This window comes from Cherax quadricarinatus, chromosome 26, assembly GCF_038502225.1.
Source record: "Cherax quadricarinatus isolate ZL_2023a chromosome 26, ASM3850222v1, whole genome shotgun sequence".
NCBI classification, from domain to species: Eukaryota; Metazoa; Arthropoda; class Malacostraca; order Decapoda; family Parastacidae; genus Cherax; species Cherax quadricarinatus.
This window is the reverse complement of record NC_091317.1, coordinates 19,040,741-19,062,029: the sequence shown is the minus strand read 5'-3', so window position 1 is coordinate 19,062,029 and position 21,289 is coordinate 19,040,741. Positions and strand designations below refer to the sequence as shown.

The 21,289-nt window shown below is 41.4% G+C and overlaps 1 protein-coding gene across 2 annotated transcripts in view; it reads left to right on the top strand.

Annotated features, from left to right (window-relative positions):
* LOC128691663 (beta-catenin-like protein 1) overlaps positions 1-21,289 on the top strand; it is a 245,888-nt gene that overhangs the window by 207,694 nt on the left and 16,905 nt on the right. For both annotated transcript variants that reach the window (XM_070088844.1, XM_070088843.1), the window contains one exon: positions 20,338-20,486. In XM_070088844.1, coding sequence (XP_069944945.1) covers positions 20,338-20,486 — 149 coding nt within the window. The remainder of the gene's footprint in view (positions 1-20,337; positions 20,487-21,289) is intronic.

The following is a 21,289-nucleotide window of genomic DNA, read 5'->3' as shown; positions in this document are numbered from 1 at the left end:
CCAGGACTCAAGTCCGGCCTGCCGGTTTCCCTGAATCCCTTCATAAATGTTACTTTGCTCACACTCCAACAGCACGTCAAGTATTAAAAACCATTTGTCTCCATTCACTCCTATCAAACACGCTCACGCATGCCTGCTGGAAGTCCAAGCCCCTCGCACACAAAACCTCCTTTACCCCCTCCCTCCAACCTTTCCTAGGCCGACCCCTACACCGCCTTCCTTCCACTACAGACTGATACACTCTTGAAGTCATTCTGTTTCGCTCCATTCTCTCTACATGTCCGAACCACCTCAACAACCCTTCCTCAGCCCTGTGGACAACAGTTTTGGTAATCCCGCACCTCCTCCTAACTCCAAACTACGAATTCTCTGCATTATATTCACACCACACATTGCCCTCAGACATGACATCTCCACTGCCTCCAGCCTTCTCCTCGCTGCAACATTCATCACCCATGCTTCACACCCATATAAGAGCGTTGGTAAAACTATACTCTCATACATTCCCCTCTTTGCCTCCAAGGACAAAGTTCTTTGTCTCCACAGACTCCTAAGTGCACCACTCACTCTTTTTCCCTCATCAATTCTATGATTCACCTCATCTTTCATAGACCCATCTGCTGACACGTCCACTCCCAAATATCTGAATACGTTCACCTCCTCCATACTCTCTCCCTCCAATCTGATATTCAATCTTTCATCACCTAATCTTTTTGTTATCCTCATAACCTTACTCTTTCCTGTATTCACCTTTAATTTTCTTCTTTTGCACACCCTACCAAATTCATCCACCAATCTCTGCAACTTCTCTTCAGAATCTCCCAAGAGCACAGTGTCATCAGCAAAGAGCAGCTGTGACAACTCCCACTTTGTGTGTGATTCTTTATCTTTTAACTCCACGCCTCTTGCCAAGACCCTCGCATTTACTTCTCTTACAACCCCATCTATAAATATATTAAACAACCACGGTGACATCACACATCCTTGTCTAAGGCCTACTTTTACTGGGAAAAAATTTCCCTCTTTCCTACATACTCTAACTTGAGCCTCACTATCCTCGTAAAAACTCTTCACTGCTTTCAGTAACCTACCTCCTACACCATACACTTGCAACATCTGCCACATTGCCCCCCTATCCACCCTGTCATACGCCTTTTCCAAATCCATAAATGCCACAAAGACCTCTTTAGCCTTATCTAAATACTGTTCACTTATATGTTTCACTGTAAACACCTGGTCCACACACCCCCTACCTTTCCTAAAGCCTCCTTGTTCATCTGCTATCCTATTTTCCGTCTTACTCTTAATTCTTTCAATTATAACTCTACCATACACTTTACCAGGTATACTCGACAGACTTATCCCCCTATAATTTTTGCACTCTCTTTTATCCCCTTTGCCTTTATACAAAGGAACTATGCATGCTCTCTGCCAATCCCTATGTACCTTACCCTCTTCCATACATTTATTAAATAATTGCACCAACCACTCCAAAACTATATCCCCACCTGCTTTTAACATTTCTATCTTTATCCCATCAATCCCAGCTGCCTTACCCCCTTTCATTTTACCTACTGCCTCACGAACTTCCCCCACACTCACAACTGGCTCTTCCTCACTCCTACAAGATGTTATTCCTCCTTGCCCTATACACGAAATCACAGCTTCCCTATCTTCATCAACATTTAACAATTCCTCAAAATATTCCCTCCATCTTCCCAATACCTCTAACTCTCCATTTAATAACTCTCCTCTCCTACTTTTAACTGACAAATCCATTTGTTCTCTAGGCTTTCTTAACTTGTTAATCTCACTCCAAAACTTTTTCTTATTTTCAACAAAATTTGTTGATAACATCTCACCCACTCTCTCATTTGCTCTCTTTTTACATTGCTTCACCACTCTCTTAACCTCTCTCTTTTTCTCCATATACTCTTCCCTCCTTGCATCACTTCTACTTTGTAAAAACTTCTCATATGCTAACTTTTTCTCCCTTACTACTCTCTTTACATCATCATTCCACCAATCGCTCCTCTTCCCTCCTGCACCCACTTTCCTGTAACCACAAACTTCTGCTGAACACTCTAACACTACATTTTTAAACCTACCCCATACCTCTTCGACCCCATTGCCTATGCTCTCATTTGCCCATCTATCCTCCAATAGCTGTTTATATCTTACCCTAACTGCCTCCTCTTTTAGTTTATAAACCTTCACCTCTCTCTTCCCTGATGCTTCTATTCTCCTTGTATCCCATCTACCTTTTACTCTCAGTGTAGCTACAACTAGAAAGTGATCTGATATATCTGTGGCCCCTCTATAAACATGTACATCCTGAAGTCTACTCAACAGTCTTTTATCTACCAATACATAATCCAACAAACTACTGTCATTTCGCCCTACATCATATCTTGTATACTTATTTATCCTCTTTTTCTTAAAATATGTATTACCTATAACTAAACCCCTTTCTATACAAAGTTCAATCAAAGGGCTCCCATTATCATTTACACCTGGCACCCCAAACTTACCTACCACACCCTCTCTAAAAGTTTCTCCTACTTTAGCATTCAGGTCCCCTACCACAATTACTCTCTCACTTGGTTCAAAGGCTCCTATACATTCACTTAACATCTCCCAAAATCTCTCTCTCTCCTCTGCATTCCTCTCTTCTCCAGGTGCATACACGCTTATTATGACCCACTTCTCGCATCCAACCTTTACTTTAATCCACATAATTCTTGAATTTACACATTCATATTCTCTTTTCTCCTTCCATAACTGATCATTTAACATTACTGCTACCCCTTCCTTTGCTCTAACTCTCTCAGATACTCCAGATTTAATCCCATTTATTTCCCCCCACTGAAACTCTCCTACCCCCTTCAGCTTTGTTTCGCTTAGGGCCAGGACATCCAACTTCTTTTCATTCATAACATCAGCAATCATCTGTTTCTTGTCATCCGCACTACATCCACGCACATTTAAGCATCCCAGTTTTATAAAGTTTTTCTTCTTCTCTTTTTTAGTAAATGTCTACAGGAGAAGGGGTTACTAGCCCATTGCTCCCGGCATTTTAGTTGCCTCATACGACACGCATGGCTTACGGAGGAAAGATTCTTTTCCACTTCCCCATGGACAATAGAAGAAATAAAGAAGAACAAGAGCTATTTAGAAAAAGGAGAAAAACCTAGATGTATGTATATATATATGCATGTGCGTGTCTGTGAAGTGTGACCAAAGTGTAAGTAGGAGTAGCAAGATATCCCTGTTATCTAGCGTGTTTATGAGACAGAAAAAGAAACCAGCAATCCTACCATCATGCAAAACAGTTACAGGTTTTTGTTTCACAGTCATCTGGCAGGATGGTAGTACTTCCCTGTAGGTAGTAGGTTGGTAGACAGCAACTACTGTATAAACATTTAAAAATACAGTGGACCCCCGGTTTACGATATTATTTCATTCCAGAAGTATGTTCAGGTGCCATTACTGAACAAATTTGTTCCCATAAGGAATATTGTGAATTAGATTAGTCCATTTCAGACCCCCAAACATACACGTACAAACGCACTTACATAAATACACTTACATAATTGGTCGCATTGGGAGCTGATCGTAAAATAGGGGTCCACTGTATACTAAAAATGTTATAAATGGTGCAGAGGTAACATGAAACCAGTATCAAAGATGGTTGACATAAACCCACTACCATTATAGTATGCTCCTTGCTTAGTGATGAATTCATTTACCAATGTGGTCTTAGGAATGCAACTCCGTCGTTAAACAATAAAATGGTATAAAATACCGACAGGTTGTTAGGTAAGACACATATGCAACAGTTAGGTATCTTTATTTCGAAACGTTTCGCCTACACAGTAGGCTTCTTCAGTCGAGTACAGAAAAGTTGATAGAAGCAGAAGAGACTTGAAGACGATGTAATCAGTCCATCACCCTTAAAGTTTTGAGGTGGTCAGTCCCTCAGTCTGGAGAAGAGCATTGTTCCGTAGTCTGAAACAATATGGAGTTGAAATGGCGCTATATAAGGCTTGATCCTGTCATTTCAACTCCATATTGTTTCAGACTACGGAACAATGCTCTTCTCCAGACTGAGGGACTGACCACCTCAAAACTTTAAGGGTGATGGATTGATTACATCGTCTTCAAGTCTCTTCTGCTTCTATCAACTTTTCTGTACTCGACTGAAGAAGCCTACTGTGTAGGCGAAACGTTTCGAAATAAAGATACCTAACTGTTGCATATGTGTCTTACCTAACAACTCCGTCGTTAAGTGAGAAGAGGCTGTATTGTATATACAGTGGTCCCTCAATTATCGTCCTTAATCCATTCCTGGAAGTGGGACTATTATTGAAATAGACGATTTTCGAATCAATTTTCCCCATAAGAAATAATGTAAATCCAATTAATTCGTTCCATACACCCAGAAGTATCAACAATAATTTTTTTTTTTACCTAAAAGATAGATTTACATACACAAAAGAATGAACATTCAACATGACAGTTACCTTTATTGAAGGCTGTTGTTGATGAATGGAAGACAAGGAGGAGGAGAGAGGGAAGAGAGGTTGTTGTTTGGAAGGGGAATCCCCCTCCATAAGGAGGTCATTTCAGGGGTCACTTCCGTAGCATAAATATAGATTTATATTCAGAAAAAAATGCCAAATAAATGTAAAGCACTAATAAAATGTATAAATGAACTTTGGTAATAAGGGTAGTTGATGAGTGGAACGGTCTGTCTAGTAGGGTGATCGAAGCTAAAACATTGGGTAGTTTCAAATTTAGGTTTGATAAACACATGAGTGAGAGTGGTTGGATTTGAGTCGGACTTGCACCTGAGCTTATTGCTTGGGTAGCATTTGTTCTGTTAGTGGTTTGGATTTGTGAAGGACCAGCCTAGTATGGGCCAGCAGGCCTACTGCAGTGTTCCTCCTTTCTCATGTTCTTATTGGAGACTTGTTTGTGTGAGGGAGGGATGGCAAGTTTATTGTTGGAGAATGACACTAATATCAACTCTATGGCTTATTTATCTATCACAATTCAACTAATATGACATAATAAACAATATTATTAACATAGAAACATAGAATAAACTCTAGAATGAATAAAATAAGTCATTACGTATGTCATGAGAGGTGTTGTGTTGTGTTGTTGTTGGGTGTATAAGGGCCACTGAGAGTAAGCCATCCATAATGGTGGTGAAGCAGCAGCTGAGGCACCGGTGTTTTCTGTAGCCCTATATAACTCCAACAACATTGGAGGAGTTGGTAGAATCGCTGAATCACTAAAGAAAGAACCCTCTAGCACCATCACTACCACATTCTACCACTATTACAACTGTTACCACCATCACTACTACCTTCTACCACCATCACTACCACCATCAACCACTATCACCACTGCTTCCACTCTACCACCACCACCACCTTTGCATTTTTCTACAAACTTTTTCATAAATTATATGTGTTTCTCACATTCTTTACCAAAGGGCTGGCACTAGAAGCTTTCTTTGGAGCCATGGTAGCTTATTTAGCACTTGCAAGCACTAAAATCAATGGAATATTATGAAATATTTCGTAGGAGCGAATGAGGGGACCGTCGCTCACTGGTAAACAATGGCACACTGGCTGGGAAGGCAGGTCCAGGCGGCTCAGAGGGTGAGTACGCGTCCCGGACGAAGGACGATTAGCGAGTTAACGGACCATTTGCGAGCCAATGTTTAGACGAAATAACGGGACTACAGTGGACCCCCGCATAACAATTACCTCCGAATGCGACCAATTATGTAAGTGTATTTATGTAAGTGCGTTTGTACGTGTATGTTTGGGGGTCTGAAATGGACTAATCTACTTCACAATATTTTTTATGGGAACAAATTCGGTCAGTACTGGCACCTGAACATACTTCTGGAGTGAAAAAATATCGTTAACTGGGGGTCCACTGTATTTCCAAAATGGACGACTTTCAGGCCAGACGATTATTGAGGGACCACTGTATTTAATAATACGTTGTTCTTTATTATTTTTCCTTGCTTCATGTAATGTCTGTTATGCCATGTCATTTCTCTATTGACAATTCTGATTTTTTTTTAACACGTCAGCCATTTCCCACTGAGGCAGGGTGACCCAAAAAGAAAGAAAAAACCCGAAAAGTAAGAAAAACTTTCATCATCATCATTCAACACTTTCACCATCATTCATACATAATCACTGTCTTTGCAGAGGCGCTCAGATACAACAGTTTAGATATCACTCCAAACAGTCAATATCCTGAACCCCTTCTTTAACTCTTTGACTGTTTCAGTCGTATACATGTATATATGTCTTACGAGGTACCGTGTTTGATGTATATATACTCATAAATTCTAGCGGCTTCAAATCAAGCAGGAGAAAGCTGGTAGGCCCACATGTGAGAGAATGGGTCTGTGTGGTCAGTGTACTCACCTATTTGTGGTTGCAGGGGTCGAGTCTTAGCTCCTGGCCCCGCCTCTTCACTGGTTGCTACTGGGTCCTCTCTCTCCCTGCTCCATGAGCTTTATCAAACCTTGTCTTAAAACTATGTATGGTTCCCGCCTCCACTACATCACTTTCTAGGCTATTCCACTGCCTGACAACTCTATGACTGAAAATATACTTCCTAACATCCCTTTGACTCATCTGAGTCTTCAACTTCCAATTGTGACCACTTGTTTCTGTGTCCCTTCCCTGGAACATCCTGTCTTTGTCCACCTTGTCTATTCCGCGCAGTATTTTATATGTCGTTATCATGTCTCCCCTGACCCTCCTGTCTTCCAGTGTTGTCAGGCCGATTTCCCTTATCCTTTCTTCATAGGACATTCCCCTTAGCTCTGGAACTAACCTTGTCACAAGCCTTTGCACTTTCTCTAATTTCTTGACGTGCTTGATCAAGTGCAGGTTCCAAACAGGTGCTGCATACTCCAGTATGGGCCTGACGTACACGCTGTACAGTGTCTTGAACGATTCCTTACTAAGGTATTGGAACGCTGTTCTCAGGTTTGCCAGGCGCCCATATGCTGCAGCAGTTATCTGGTTGATGTGTGCTTCCAGAGACATGCTCGGTGTTATACTCACCCCAAGATCTTTCTCCTTGAGCAAGGTTTGCAGTCTTTGGCCACCTAGCCTACACTCTGTCTGCGGTCTTCTGTGCCCTTCCTCGATCTTCATGACTTTGCATTTGGCGGGGTTAAATTCGAGAAGCCAGTTGCTGGACCAGGTGTCCAGTCTGTCCAGGTCTTTTTGAAGTCCTGCTTGATCCTCATCTGATTTAATTCTCCTCATTAACTTCACATCATCTGCTAACAGGGACACTTCTGAGTCTAACCCTTCCATCATGTCGTTCATATATACCAAAAATAGCACTGGTCCTAGGACTGACCCCTGTGGGACCCCGCTCATCACAGGTGCCCACTGTGATACCTCATCACGTACCATGACTCGTTGTTGCCTCCCTGTCAGGTATTCTCTGATCCATTGCAATGCCCTTCCTGTTATATGCGCCTGATCCTCTAGCTCCTGCACTAATCTCTTGTGAGGAACTGTGTCAGAGGCCTTCTTGCAGTTCAAGAAGATGCAATCAACCCACCTCTCTCTCTCGTGTCTTACTTGTGTTAATTTGTCATAAAACCCCAGAAGGTTTGTGACACAGGATTTGCCTTCCATGAATCCGTGCTGGGTCATAATAAGCGTGTATGCACCTGGAGAAGAGAGGAATGCAGAGGAGAGAGAGAGATTTTGGGAGATGTTAAGTGAATGTATAGGAGCCTTTGAACCAAGTGAGAGAGTAATTGTGGTAGGGGACTTGAATGCTAAAGTAGGAGAAACTTTTAGAGAGGGTGTGGTAGGTAAGTTTGGGGTGCCAGGTGTAAATGATAATGGGAGCCCTTTGATTGAACTTTGTATAGAAAGGGGTTTAGTTATAGGTAATACATATTTTAACCCTTTCAGGGTCCAAGGCCAAAATCTGAAGTCACGCACCAGTGTCCAAGAAATTTTGAAAAAAAAAAAATTATTTTTTCTTACAGAATTAAAGAGCATATTTTTGTGAAGGTAATAAAACAAAAAAAATTAGAATCTGATCAGTACTTACCGAGATACAGTGCCAAGAAGTTTGTAGAAAATGATGTGGTGGCGGCAACATCGACGAATTCCACATACGCGTATTATATTATTTTGTTGTTTTAGTTGTTTTTTCTTTTCTTTTCCAATTTTTTTCTATTCCTACTAACATTTGGGGCCTGAGAGACCAATACTGTATATAATTTATATATATAAACTCACTGTATTGAACACAATAACCGCACTAAAGTTATTATCATATTATTGTTTACCACTGTTGTTTATTACAATAAACATGCACAAATATTGTATAATACTAATGTTCTATCATATATTTACATATTTACAATCACTGGACATGGTTTTAGAACTGCTGGAGCTTGTGGAACTCCTTGAAACAAGGCACCATGCACAGAGGCACCTTACATTCCTCACACATAAACCGAGTGTCTTTGCGTCTTTGTTGCCGTCGTTTTGTTTGTGCACAGACAATGCATCTCTTCTGAGCAAATTTCTTTTGAGTTGAAGGAAGCTGTATTATGAAATGATCACCTTCTCTTCTCAAACGCTTGGGTATATTGTGATGAATTCGAGGACCATGTTGTATTGCAGGTGTTGTTACCTGGTACTTCATTATGAGTTGTCTGACAACAGACAAACAAAATTCACCATACGGTGGTCTGTTACCAGTCTTTATTTGGTACATATTATATGCATTCAGCATTGAAATGTCCATGAGATGGAAGAAAAGTTTCATGTACCACTTGTAACTCTTACGAACACAGTCAACAAAACCAATCTGCATGTCACACTTGTCAACCAAGCGCATGTTTTGTGTATAATCAATCACTGTCACTGGTTTTCGAATACGTTCATTAGTCACTCGATCAACTTTGCCACTGTCTTGCATTTCATTACGGTGAATGGTTGTCAACAATGTGACATCTCGTTTGTCATGCCACCGTAATGCCATGATGTCATTGGCAGTAAACACCTGCACGTCATCACCACGAACACCTGCGTTGAGCCTGGGCATATGTTTACGATTAGAACGCACTGTGCCACACACATCTGTCTTGTTCACTCGCATGAAATCACTGAGTAATGGGCTTGTGTACCAGTTATCGGTATATAATGTATGGCCCTTACCAAGATAAGGTGCCATCATGTTTCTCACTACGTCACCTGATATACCCAATAACATCTTGGTATCTTTCAATGTTTTACTACCCGTGTATACAACAATATCCAACACCAGGCCACTGTCACAATCACAGAGTACAAACAATTTTATACCAAAGCGGTTCCTCTTGCTCGGTATATACTGCTTGAATGACAGTCTACCTTTGAACAAAATCAAAGACTCGTCAATTACAAGATTCTTGAATGGATAAAAGTATATCCTGAACTTTTGTTTGAGATACATGAAAACATTTCTAATCTTGTATAACCTGTCACTTCTGTCAGGCCTGGTTTTGTCAGAGAAGTGCAACATACGTAAGAGTAAGATAAACCTGTTCACTGGTATTATTTCACTGAAGGATGGGGTACAAATTAGCCGATCTGTGGACCAGTATGCTTTTATATTATGCTTATAGACGTGAGGCATAAGCATTATTGTTGCAAAAAGCAAATACATTTCTGCAACAGTCGTCTCTTTCCACCTGTGTAGTCTTGACTGTGGTGATAAGATCGTATTTGCCATGGTGTACTGAAAATACTTATTACTTTCCCTGACAATAGTTTCCATCAATGGCTGGTCAAAGAATAATTCAAAGAATTCCAGTTCATTGGCCGTGGTTCCAAGGGGACAGGTAGGTAGAATTCCACTTTGCGAGTCATCAAAGTGGTGAGGGCTGGGAACAAAATTGGGATTTTGCTGCCAATCCCAGATACGGTTTGCTGGTGGATACTGGACATCATAGGCTGGTTGTACGGGTGGTTGTGGCGGGCTGGTGGGTGACGCTCCGCTTTGTCCTTGAACTGACGAGTCAGCAGCGTGGGTTCCCGCGTGGCACAGCGAGTCACGCATGGCGGTGCCACTACCACCACCAGCCCCACTAACACCATCCACTGATGTCTGTGGCCCATCCATGCCAAGTGTAGCCACATCATCCTCACTATCACTACCTAAAACGGGTGTAGGGCCACGGGATGTACTCCGGGATGTACTACGGGATGTACTCCGTCCCCTGGGCATAGCATAGGGTACACTACCCGAGCGCATGCGGCGGCGCACATACCGACGCTTCACTGGTGAATATGTTTCCTCACTATCACTACTCGAATGATCGTCGAGCGCAATAAAATCACAATCCACGTCAGAATCATCGTCATTACTGAAGTCAGAGGCCAGACCACGGGAAAATATTAGTTTTCTCTTACGTTTAGGAACAACCGACCGTGAGTCACGAGTGCCCACACCAGAGGTAGAAGGTCGAGGATCGTCGGGGTTTTCTGCACTATTATCGATATCCTGGTCATTATTTTCGGTCACTAACTCATCAAAGCCGTAGAATTCGTCTTCATTTCCACTTCCATCAGTGTCAGAACTATCAGACAGGAAGAGGAGAGTCCCAATTTTCCGGGGAGTGAGAGCTGACTTGCGACGAGACATGGTGAACAAGGGTGACTGAGCCGGCGTTCCCACAATGCTATGCAGGCGCCTAGATTTTTTGTTTATGGCGCACACCCACCGCGCAGACCCATTCTCTCATATGTAGGCCTATGAGCGCTTTCGCGCTAAATTTGACGGCGCTAGAATTTTGGCGTAGATCTACGGTTTGGACACTCACCGACCAGCCGTAGATCTACGGGACGGACCCTGAAAGGGTTAAGAAAAAGAGGATAAATAAGTATACACGATATGATGTAGGGCGAAATGACAGTAGTTTGTTGGATTATGTATTGGTAGATAAAAGACTGTTGAGTAGACTTCAGGATGTACATGTTTATAGAGGGGCCACAGATATATCAGATCACTTTCTAGTTGTAGCTACACTGAGAGTAAAAGGTAGATGGGATACAAGGAGAATAGAAGCATCAGGGAAGAGAGAGGTGAAGGTTTATAAACTAAAAGAGGAGGCAGTTAGGGTAAGATATAAACAGCTATTGGAGGATAGATGGGCTAATGAGAGCATAGGCAATGGGGTCGAAGAGGTATGGGGTAGGTTTAAAAATGTAGTGTTAGAGTGTTCAGCAGAAGTTTGTGGTTACAGGAAAGTGGGTGCAGGAGGGAAGAGGAGCGATTGGTGGAATGATGATGTAAAGAGAGTAGTAAGGGAGAAAAAGTTAGCATATGAGAAGTTTTTACAAAGTAGAAGTGATGCAAGGAGGGAAGAGTATATGGAGAAAAAGAGAGAAGTTAAGAGAGTGGTGAAGCAATGTAAAAAGAGAGCAAATGAGAGAGTGGGTGAGATGTTATCAACAAATTTTGTTGAAAATAAGAAAAAGTTTTGGAGTGAGATTAACAAGTTAAGAAAGCCTAGAGAACAAATGGATTTGTCAGTTAAAAATAGGAGAGGAGAGTTATTAAATGGAGAGTTAGAGGTATTGGGAAGATGGAAGAAATATTTTGAGGAATTGTTAAATGTTGATGAAGATAGGGAAGCTGTGATTTCGTGTATAGGGCAAGGAGGAATAACATCTTGTAGGAGTGAGGAAGAGCCAGTTGTGAGTGTGGGGGAAGTTCGTGAGGCAGTAGGCAAAATGAAAGGGGGTAAGGCAGCCGGGATTGATGGGATAAAGATAGAAATGTTAAAAGCAGGTGGGGATATAGTTTTGGAGTGGTTGGTGCAATTATTTAATAAATGTATGGAAGAGGGTAAGGTACCTAGGGATTGGCAGAGAGCATGCATAGTTCCTTTGTATAAAGGCAAAGGGGATAAAAGAGAGTGCAAAAATTATAGGGGGATAAGTCTGTTGAGTGTACCTGGTAAAGTGTATGGTAGAGTTATAATTGAAAGAATTAAGAGTAAGACGGAGAATAGGATAGCAGATGAACAAGGAGGCTTTAGGAAAGGTAGGGGGTGTGTGGACCAGGTGTTTACAGTGAAACATATAAGTGAACAGTATTTAGATAAGGCTAAAGAGGTCTTTGTGGCATTTATGGATTTGGAAAAGGCATATGACAGGGTGGATAGGGGGGCAATGTGGCAGATGTTGCAAGTGTATGGTGTAGGAGGTAGGTTACTGAAAGCAGTGAAGAGTTTTTACGAGGATAGTGAGGCTCAAGTTAGAGTATGTAGGAAAGAAGGAAATTTTTTCCCAGTAAAGGTAGGCCTTAGACAAGGATGTGTGATGTCACCGTGGTTGTTTAATATATTTATAGATGGGGTTGTAAGAGAAGTAAATGCGAGGGTCTTGGCAAGAGGCGTGGAGTTAAAAGACAAAGAATCACACACAAAGTGGGAGTTGTCACAGCTGCTCTTTGCTGATGACACTGTGCTCTTGGGAGATTCTGAAGAGAAGTTGCAGAGATTGGTGGATGAATTTGGTAGGGTGTGCAAAAGAAGAAAATTAAAGGTGAATACAGGAAAGAGTAAGGTTATGAGGATAACAAAAAGATTAGGTGATGAAAGATTGAATATCAGATTGGAGGGAGAGAGTATGGAGGAGGTGAATGTATTCAGATATTTGGGAGTGGACGTGTCAGCGGATGGGTCTATGAAAGATGAGGTGAATCATAGAATTGATGAGGGAAAAAGAGTGAGTGGTGCACTTAGGAGTCTGTGGAGACAAAGAACTTTGTCCTTGGAGGCAAAGAGGGGAATGTATGAGAGTATAGTTTTACCAACGCTCTTATATGGGTGTGAAGCGTGGGTGATGAATGTTGCAGCGAGGAGAAGGCTGGAGGCAGTGGAGATGTCATGTCTGAGGGCAATGTGTGGTGTGAATATAATGCAGAGAATTCGTAGTTTGGAAGTTAGGAGGAGGTGCGGGATTACCAAAACTGTTGTCCAGAGGGCTGAGGAAGGGTTGTTGAGGTGGTTCGGACATGTAGAGAGAATGGAGCGAAACAGAATGACTTCAAGAGTGTATCAGTCTGTAGTGGAAGGAAGGCGGGGTAGGGGTCGGCCTAGGAAGGGTTGGAGGGAGGGGGTAAAGGAGGTTTTGTGTGCGAGGGGCTTGGACTTCCAGCAGGCATGCGTGAGCGTGTTTGATAGGAGTGAATGGAGACAAATGGTTTTTAATACTTGACGTGCTGTTGGAGTGTGAGCAAAGTAACATTTATGAAGGGATTCAGGGAAACCGGCAGGCCGGACTTGAGTCCTGGAGATGGGAAGTACAGTGCCTGCACTCTGAAGGAGGGGTGTTAATGTTGCAGTTTAAAAACTGTAGTGTAAAGCACCCTTCTGGCAAGACAGTGATGGAGTGAATGATGGTGAAAGTTTTTCTTTTTCGGGCCACCCTGCCTTGGTGGGAATCGGCCGGTGTGATAATAAAAAAATGAATCCGTGCTGGTTGGCGTTTATACTCTCGTTCCGTTCCAGGTGCTCCACCACTCTCCTCCTGATAATCTTCTCCATAACTTTGCATACTATACACGTCAGTGACACAGGTCTATAGTTTAGTGCCTCTTTTCTGTCTCCTTTTTTAAAAATGGGAACTACATTTGCCGTCTTCCATACCTCAGGCAGTTGCCCAGTTTCCAGGGATGTGTTGAAGATTGTGGTAAGTGGCACACAGCATATCCGCTCCCTCTCTAAGGACCCCCGGGGAGATGTCCGGTCCCATTGCTTTTGAGGTATTGATGTCCCTTAGCAGCTTCTTCACCTCCTCCTCATTTGTATGTATGTCATCTAACACTTGTTGGTATATTCCTTGCTGGTGTCTCCCTCTGTTCTGTACCCCCAGAGGCCTTCCTGTCTCCACTGTAAATACTTCCTTAAATCTCATGTTGAGCTCCTCACATACTTCTTGATCATTTCTTGTGAGTTCCCCACCTTCTTTCCTCAGCCTTATCACCTGGTCTTTGACTGTTGTCTTCCTCCTAATGTGGCTATACAGCAGTTTCGGGTCAGACTTGACTTTCGATGCTGTGTCGTTTTCGTACTGTCGCTGGGCCTCCCTCCTTATCTGTGCATACTTGTTTCTGGCTCTTCTTCTAATCTCCTTATTTTCCTGGGTCCTTTGCCTCCTGTACCTTTTCCATTCTCTGGTGCATTTAGTTTTTGCCTCCCTACACCTTCAGGTAAACCAAGGACTCGCTTTGGTCTTCCTATTATTTCTATTTCCCTTGGGAACAAACTTTACCTCTGCCTCCTTGCACTTTGTTGTTACATATTCCATCATCTCGTTTACTGATTTTCCTACCAGTTCTCTGTCCCACTGAACCTCCTGCAGGAAGTTCCTCATACCTGTGTAGTCCCCCCTTTTATAGTTTGGCTTTTCCCATTCAATTCCTGTTACCTTCTCCACTTGTAACTCTACTATATAATCAAAACTCAGAACCACGTGATCGCTAGCTCCAAGTGGCCTCTCGTAAGTGATGTCCTCAATGTCTGAACTGCTCAGGGTGAACATAAGATCCAGTCTTGCTGGCTCATCCTCCCCTCTCTCTCTGGTAGTGTCCCTGACATGTTGATGCATGAGGTTTTCAAGTACCACATCCATCATCTTGGCTCTCCATGTTTAGGGACCCCCATGTGGCTCCAGGTTTTCCCAGTCAATCTCCCTGTGGTTGAAATTGCCCATTACCAGTAACTTTGCTCTGCTCAAGTGAGCTCTTCTTGCCATCTCAGCCAGTGTGTCCACCATTGCTCTGTTGTTTTCTTCGCACTCCTCTCTAGGCCTCCCGCAGTTCTGTGGTGGGTTATACATCACTCCAATGACTACTTTATGTTCTCCAGACTGAATTGTACCTACCATGTAGTCCCTTTCTCCAATCACATCCATGCCTTCCATTTCCTCAAATCCCCATCGGTTTTTTTATGAGCAGTGCAACCCCTCCTCCCCGTCTACTCCTTATATCTTTCCTCAGGATCTGATATCCCGGTGGGAAGATTGCATCTGTTATTGTTTCAGCGAGTTTCGTTTCTGTGACTGCTATGATGTCTGGGGATTTCTCACTGATTCTTTCGTGCCACTCCACATATTTATTCGTTATTCCATCCGCGTTTGTGTACCAAACCTTCAGCCTCTTTTCTATCACTGTGGTCGTGGGAGAATGTTGGGGTTGGGGGAGTGAGAGCCTTGGTGGGGGCCTATGGGGGGCTGTGGTGTGGGTGGGGTTTGTGATGAGGGGGGTGGGGTCAGAATGCCCATAGGGGGCAGCTGTTGGGGTGAGGTTTGTGATGTGGGGGTTGGTGGCAGAGGAAACAGTGTGTGGCTCTGGTTTAGATTGCTCAGATGTGTGTAAAAAAAATCCTGGAGCACGCAGTGCATAATGACAAAAAAAAACTCCGACCGTTTTTTAATTAAAATGCCGACTTTGTGGTCTATTTCCGTATAGTATTTATGGTTGTATTCTCATTTTCTTGGTCTCATTTGATAGAATGGAAAACATATTATAGAAATAGAGGTGATTTTGATTAGTTTTACTATAAAAAGAACCTGGAAATGGAACTCAAAGTAGGGGAAATGCTTGTTTTTTGCCGATGTTCAAAAGTAAACAAATGATGTCATTGTCCAATAAATGTCCAACTAACCATTCTAATATGCAGTCATGAATGGGTTGACATTATTTGTACAATTATTACAGTATTGCAATACGTAGTCTGCATAACAGTAAATTTTTTGTTTGAATAAAAATTCATAATAGAAAGCAAGAGTAATATCAGAGGGGCCTGGAGATGTGACTGATGAACAAAGAAAATGTTATTTTCGAGCCAGGAATGTCTGCATTGTTCATTCTGGACCTTATTTTGAAATTGTCATATTTTTTAATTTTCATGAAATTGGCCAAATTGCAAATTTCTGACCACGTTATTGGGTAGCTGAAATCGGTAAATAGGCAGTTTCTTGTACTCGGTCGACAGAAAAAACGGAGTTCTAAAGAAGTAGCTATAAGTTTGGTCAGCTGGAACAATGAAATTAGCTGAAAATAGGGCTCAAAGTGGGCGAAATCGCCGATTTGTAAATATCGCTGAGGTTGCTATTTTCGCGAGAGCGTAATTCCGTCAGCTTTCCATCAAATTTAATTTTTTTGGTATCATTACAATCGGGAGAAGATTCTCTATCATTTCATAAGAAAAAAATAATTTTTTTTTTTTTGAAACTTTGCAACACCAGGAGACACCTCAGGGTTGGGGGTTGCGACAGTCAAGGGGTTAAAGTGCAGGCATTGTACTTCCCACCTCCAGGACTCAAGTTCGACTAACCTGTTCCCCTGAATCCCTTCACAAAATATTACCCTGCTCACACTTCAGCAGCTCATCTGGTCCCAAAAACTATTCATCTGTATATGTGATATACAGTGGACCTCTGACTTACGATATTGATTCATTCCAGAAGTCTGTTCGGGTGCCGTTACCGAACGAATTTGTTCCCATAAGGAATATTGTAAATTGGATTAGTCCATTTCAGACCCCCAAAAATACACGTACAAAAGCACTTACAAAAATACACTTACATAATTGTTCGAGTTGGGAGCTGATCGTAAGGCGGGGGTCCACTGTATATTCACATATGCGATTGGTAGGATTTGCAAACTGCACTGATGATTCTTATGTGGAATTGAGTGTTTATGACCTGAGTGAGCTTAGTATATCTGCCAGTATGGTCCTTGAATGCTTTTAAAGCATAAAACAAGGGATAGCAAACAAATAGTAATGCACATACAGTTGACCCTCGGGTAACAGTGTCATCGGCTAACGCCAAAATCCGATAGCGCCACATTTTTGCATCAAAATATTGGCTCGGCTAACGCCCAAGAACTCAGTTAAGGACATTCATCCCGAACGTGTCCGCGCAGCCTGAGCTAGTGTGCCATTGTTTACAAACCAGTGAGGACGATTCCACGTGTACAAGTGATATATTTTGTATTATTCCATTGTTTTTAGTGTTTGTAACTGCTAAATAAGCCACCATGGGTCCAAAGAAAGTTTCTAGTGCCAGCCCTGTGGTAAAGAAGAAAAGAAACAATAGAATTAAAGAAAAAATTCATAGCAAAGTACCAAAGTGGAGGAGGAAGAGAGAGGGGAGAATGTGCCTTCTGCAGTGAGTCAGTGATTCTACGATATGTATGATACTAAAGCAGCAGGTATTGATAAAGGCTATAGTGCCAGCCAGCGATAAAGTGTATAGGGGCACTGGACATATGCCCCCCTGCTATCTTCCACCACCCTAAGCCTGTGCCAGCATCTCCTCCATCAAGCTAACTAATTAAACTAACATCTCCTCCAAAGTAAGCATAAATATAAAAGTGTAAGTATAAAAGTAAATTTTTTTTTTCAACAAACTGGCCATATCCCACCAAGGTAGGGTGGCCCAAAAAGAAAAACAAAAGTTTCTCTTTTTAAATTTACTAATTTATACAGGAGGAAGGGTTACTAGGCCCTTGCTCCTGGCATTTTAGTCGCCTCAAAAGTAAATATAAGTGTAATATAAAAGGATCCCAATGGAAATAAGTCACTCTGACTTTTTTGGGTTATCCTAGGTACATATTACAGAAATTGAGATGATTTTGATTGGTTTCACAATGAAAAGTACCTTCAAATTGAGTTCAACGTAGCAGAAATGTTCGATTTTTGCCAAAGTTCAAAAGTAAACAAGTCATGCCATACATCCAATACATGTCAACTGGCAAGTCTAATGTTCTTTCACAAGTGTGCTGATATTATTTATACCATTTCTACACTAATGCAGTAGTCTGCATAACAGTAAATCTTCTATTTTTTGTGAGAAAAATTCAAAGTGGAAAGCAAAAGAAATGTAAGAGGGGCCTGGGGAAGTGACTAATGAACAGAAAAATGTTATGTTAGTGCTAGGAATGTCTGTCTCGTTTATTCTGGACCCTATTTGGAAATTGGCATCTTTTGAAATTTGTGTGAAATTGGCAAAATTGCCAATTTCTCACCATTTTATTGGATAGTTTAAATTGGTAAATGGGTGGTTTCTTCTACTCATTCGATAGAAAAAATGGAGTTCTAGCAAAAAAATTATGATTTTTGTCGACTAGTACACTGGAATTGGCCGAAAATATGGCTCAAAGTGGGCAAAATTGTCGATGTGTAAACATCGTTGTGACCGCTAACTTCGCGAGAGCATAATTCCATAAGTTTTCCATCAAATCTCATACTTTTGGTGTCATTATGATCTGGAAAAGATTCTCTATCATTTCACAAGGAAAAAATAATTTTTTTACAAAAAATTTTCGACCCTGAGAACAAGTTTAGGAGAGGGCCTCTCGACCCTGAAAGGGTTAAAGTCTCCCCATTTTTATTTACCCCTGGCACCCCAAATTTACATACTACTCCGTCCACAACATTTTTACCCACTTTAGCATTGAGACCCCCAACCACAAGTACTCTCTCACTTGGTTCAAAACTCCCCACACACTCACTCAACATTTCCCAAAATCTCTCTCTTCTCTACACTTCTCTCTTCTCCAGGTGCATAAACACTTACTATGACCCACTTTTCACACCCAACTCTTATTTTACGCCACATAATCCTTGCATTTATACATTTATATTCCCTCTTTACATGCCATAACTTATCCTTCAACATTATTGCCACTCTTTCTTTAACTCTACCTTTATTTGAAACCCCTGACCTAATCCTATTTATTTCTCCCCACTGAAACTCTCCTACCCCCTTCAGCTTTGTTTCATTTAAAGCCAAGACATCCAGCTTCTTCTCATACATAACATCCACAATCATCTGTTTTTTTCATTTGCACAACATCCACGCTCATATAGACATCCCACTTTGACGGTTTTCCTCTTTTTCTGTTTAGTAACCAGTACGAGAAAAGGGGTTACTAGCCCATTGTTCCTGGCATTTTAGTTGACTTTTACAACATGCATGGCTTACGGAGGAAAGATTCTTATTCCACTTCCCCGTGGATGTGAAAGGAAAAGCAATAAGAACAAGAACTTTTTTTTTTTTTTCAGCAAACCGGCCATATCCCACCAAGGTAGGGTGGCCCAAGAAGAAAAACAAAAGTTTCTCTTTTTAAATTTAGTAATTTATACAGGAGAAGGGGTTACTAGCCCCTTGCTCCTGGCATTTTAGTCGCCTCTTACAACACGCATGGCTTACGGCAGAAGAATTCTGTTCCACTTCCCCATCGAGGTCAGAGGAAATAAACAAGAACAAGAACTAGAAAGAAAATAAAAGAAAACCCAGTGGGGTGTGTATATATATGCTTGTACATGTATGTGTCTAGGTAGTAGGTTGGTAGACAGCAAACGCCCAGGGAGGTACTACCGTCCTGCCAAGTGAGTGTAAAACGGAAGCCTGTAATTGTTTTACACGATGGTAGGATTGCTGGTGTCTTTATTTTTCTGTCTCATACACATGCAAGATTTCAGGTACATCTTGCTACTTCTACTTACACTTAGGTCACACTACACATACATGTACAAGCATATATATACACACCCCTCTGGGTTTTCTTCTATTTTCTTTCTAGTTCTTGTTCTTGTTTATTTTCTCTTACCTCTATGGGGAAGTGGAACAGAATTCTTCCTCCGTAAGCCATGCATGTTGTAAGAGGCGACTAAAATGCCAGGAGCAAGGGGCTAGTAACCCCTTCTCCTGTATATATTACTAAATGTAAAAGGAAAAATTTTTGTTTTACTTTTGTTTTTCCTTTTGGGCCACCCCACCTCGGTGGGATACGGCCGGTGTTTTGAAAGAAAGACAGACATGTATGTGTAGTGTGACCTAAGTGTAAGTAGAAGTAGCAAGACATACCTGAAATCTTGCATGTTTATGAGGCAGAAAAAAGACACCAGCAATCCTATCATGTAAAACAAATACAGGCTTCCTTTTTACACTCACTTGGTAGGACGGTAATACCTCCCCGAATGGTTGCTGTCTACCAACCTACTACCATCATGAACACAGCCTACAAGGGGACAGTGGCTGTAGTTTCTTAAATATGGCGGCAATATTCTTCCTTTGTGATGTCTGTGCACAGCTTAGGAATTAGTGATAATGAATGTTTCATCTGGGCCACCCTACTTTTGTGGGAAATGGCCAATGTGTTAAAAATAATGACACATGTAATAATGAAATGTTAAGAGAAGTGTGTTTTCTTATTATTATTTGTAATATACTGTAATATCTTACTCCTCAGGTGTACAAGAGACATGACCCTTCTACTAGTGAAGAGCAGGAGATGATGGAGAATCTCTTTAATACTCTCTGTTCATGTTTAATGCTTGTGAGCAACCGTGACCTCTTCTTGCGTGGTGAAGGTCTACAGTTAATGAACCTTATGCTCAGGTTAGTCTTAAGCAATGAGTGTGTTAGAGGGGAGTGAGTGGAGGCAAGTGGTTTTTATGATTTGATATGCTGTTGGAATGTGAGCAAGGTAACATTTATGAAGGGATTCAGGAGAAACCATTTAGCTGGACTTGAGTCCTGGAGGTGAGAAGTTCAGTGCCTGCACTGGAGGAATGGGCAGAGATGTTGTGGTTTAGAGGGTCAACAGAAGTGTGATGCCAGTGCCCTTCTGGCAAGAGAGTAATTGAATGAATGACAATAAAAGTATTTTCTTATTTGTTGTCCCATCCTACCTCAGTGGGAGGCAGCTGGAATGTTAAAAAAAAAAAATATTTTGGTAATTTAATTCCCTCAGCAATTGTGAATGGAAAACCTATTTTTAAAAATAAAAGTTGTTCTATACATTGATCCAGTAAGCCAGAAAATTGCACTGTTTGTTATAAGTAAGGATTATTATTATTATTATAATCAAAAAGAAGCGCTAAGCCACAAGGGCTATACAGCTATAAGTAAGGAACATTACAAATACAGAATGAGTATCTCACATTATTTATATGCTGTATTATTTATCCTCATTTTTATGCAAAACTAATCTTAATTATAGTGTATGCCTTAGTGTTACATTCTGCAACTCTACACAAACCTACCTGTATAAACTTTAGTGTAATACCGGTAAATAGCATGTTATTATTTGTGTGATCATAAACAGTACCGTAATACTTTCCTATGTCAGGGTTACAAGCAGATGTAATATTGTAATAATGAATCGGTAAATATCCCCAAAAAACATAATTTGCTTGGCA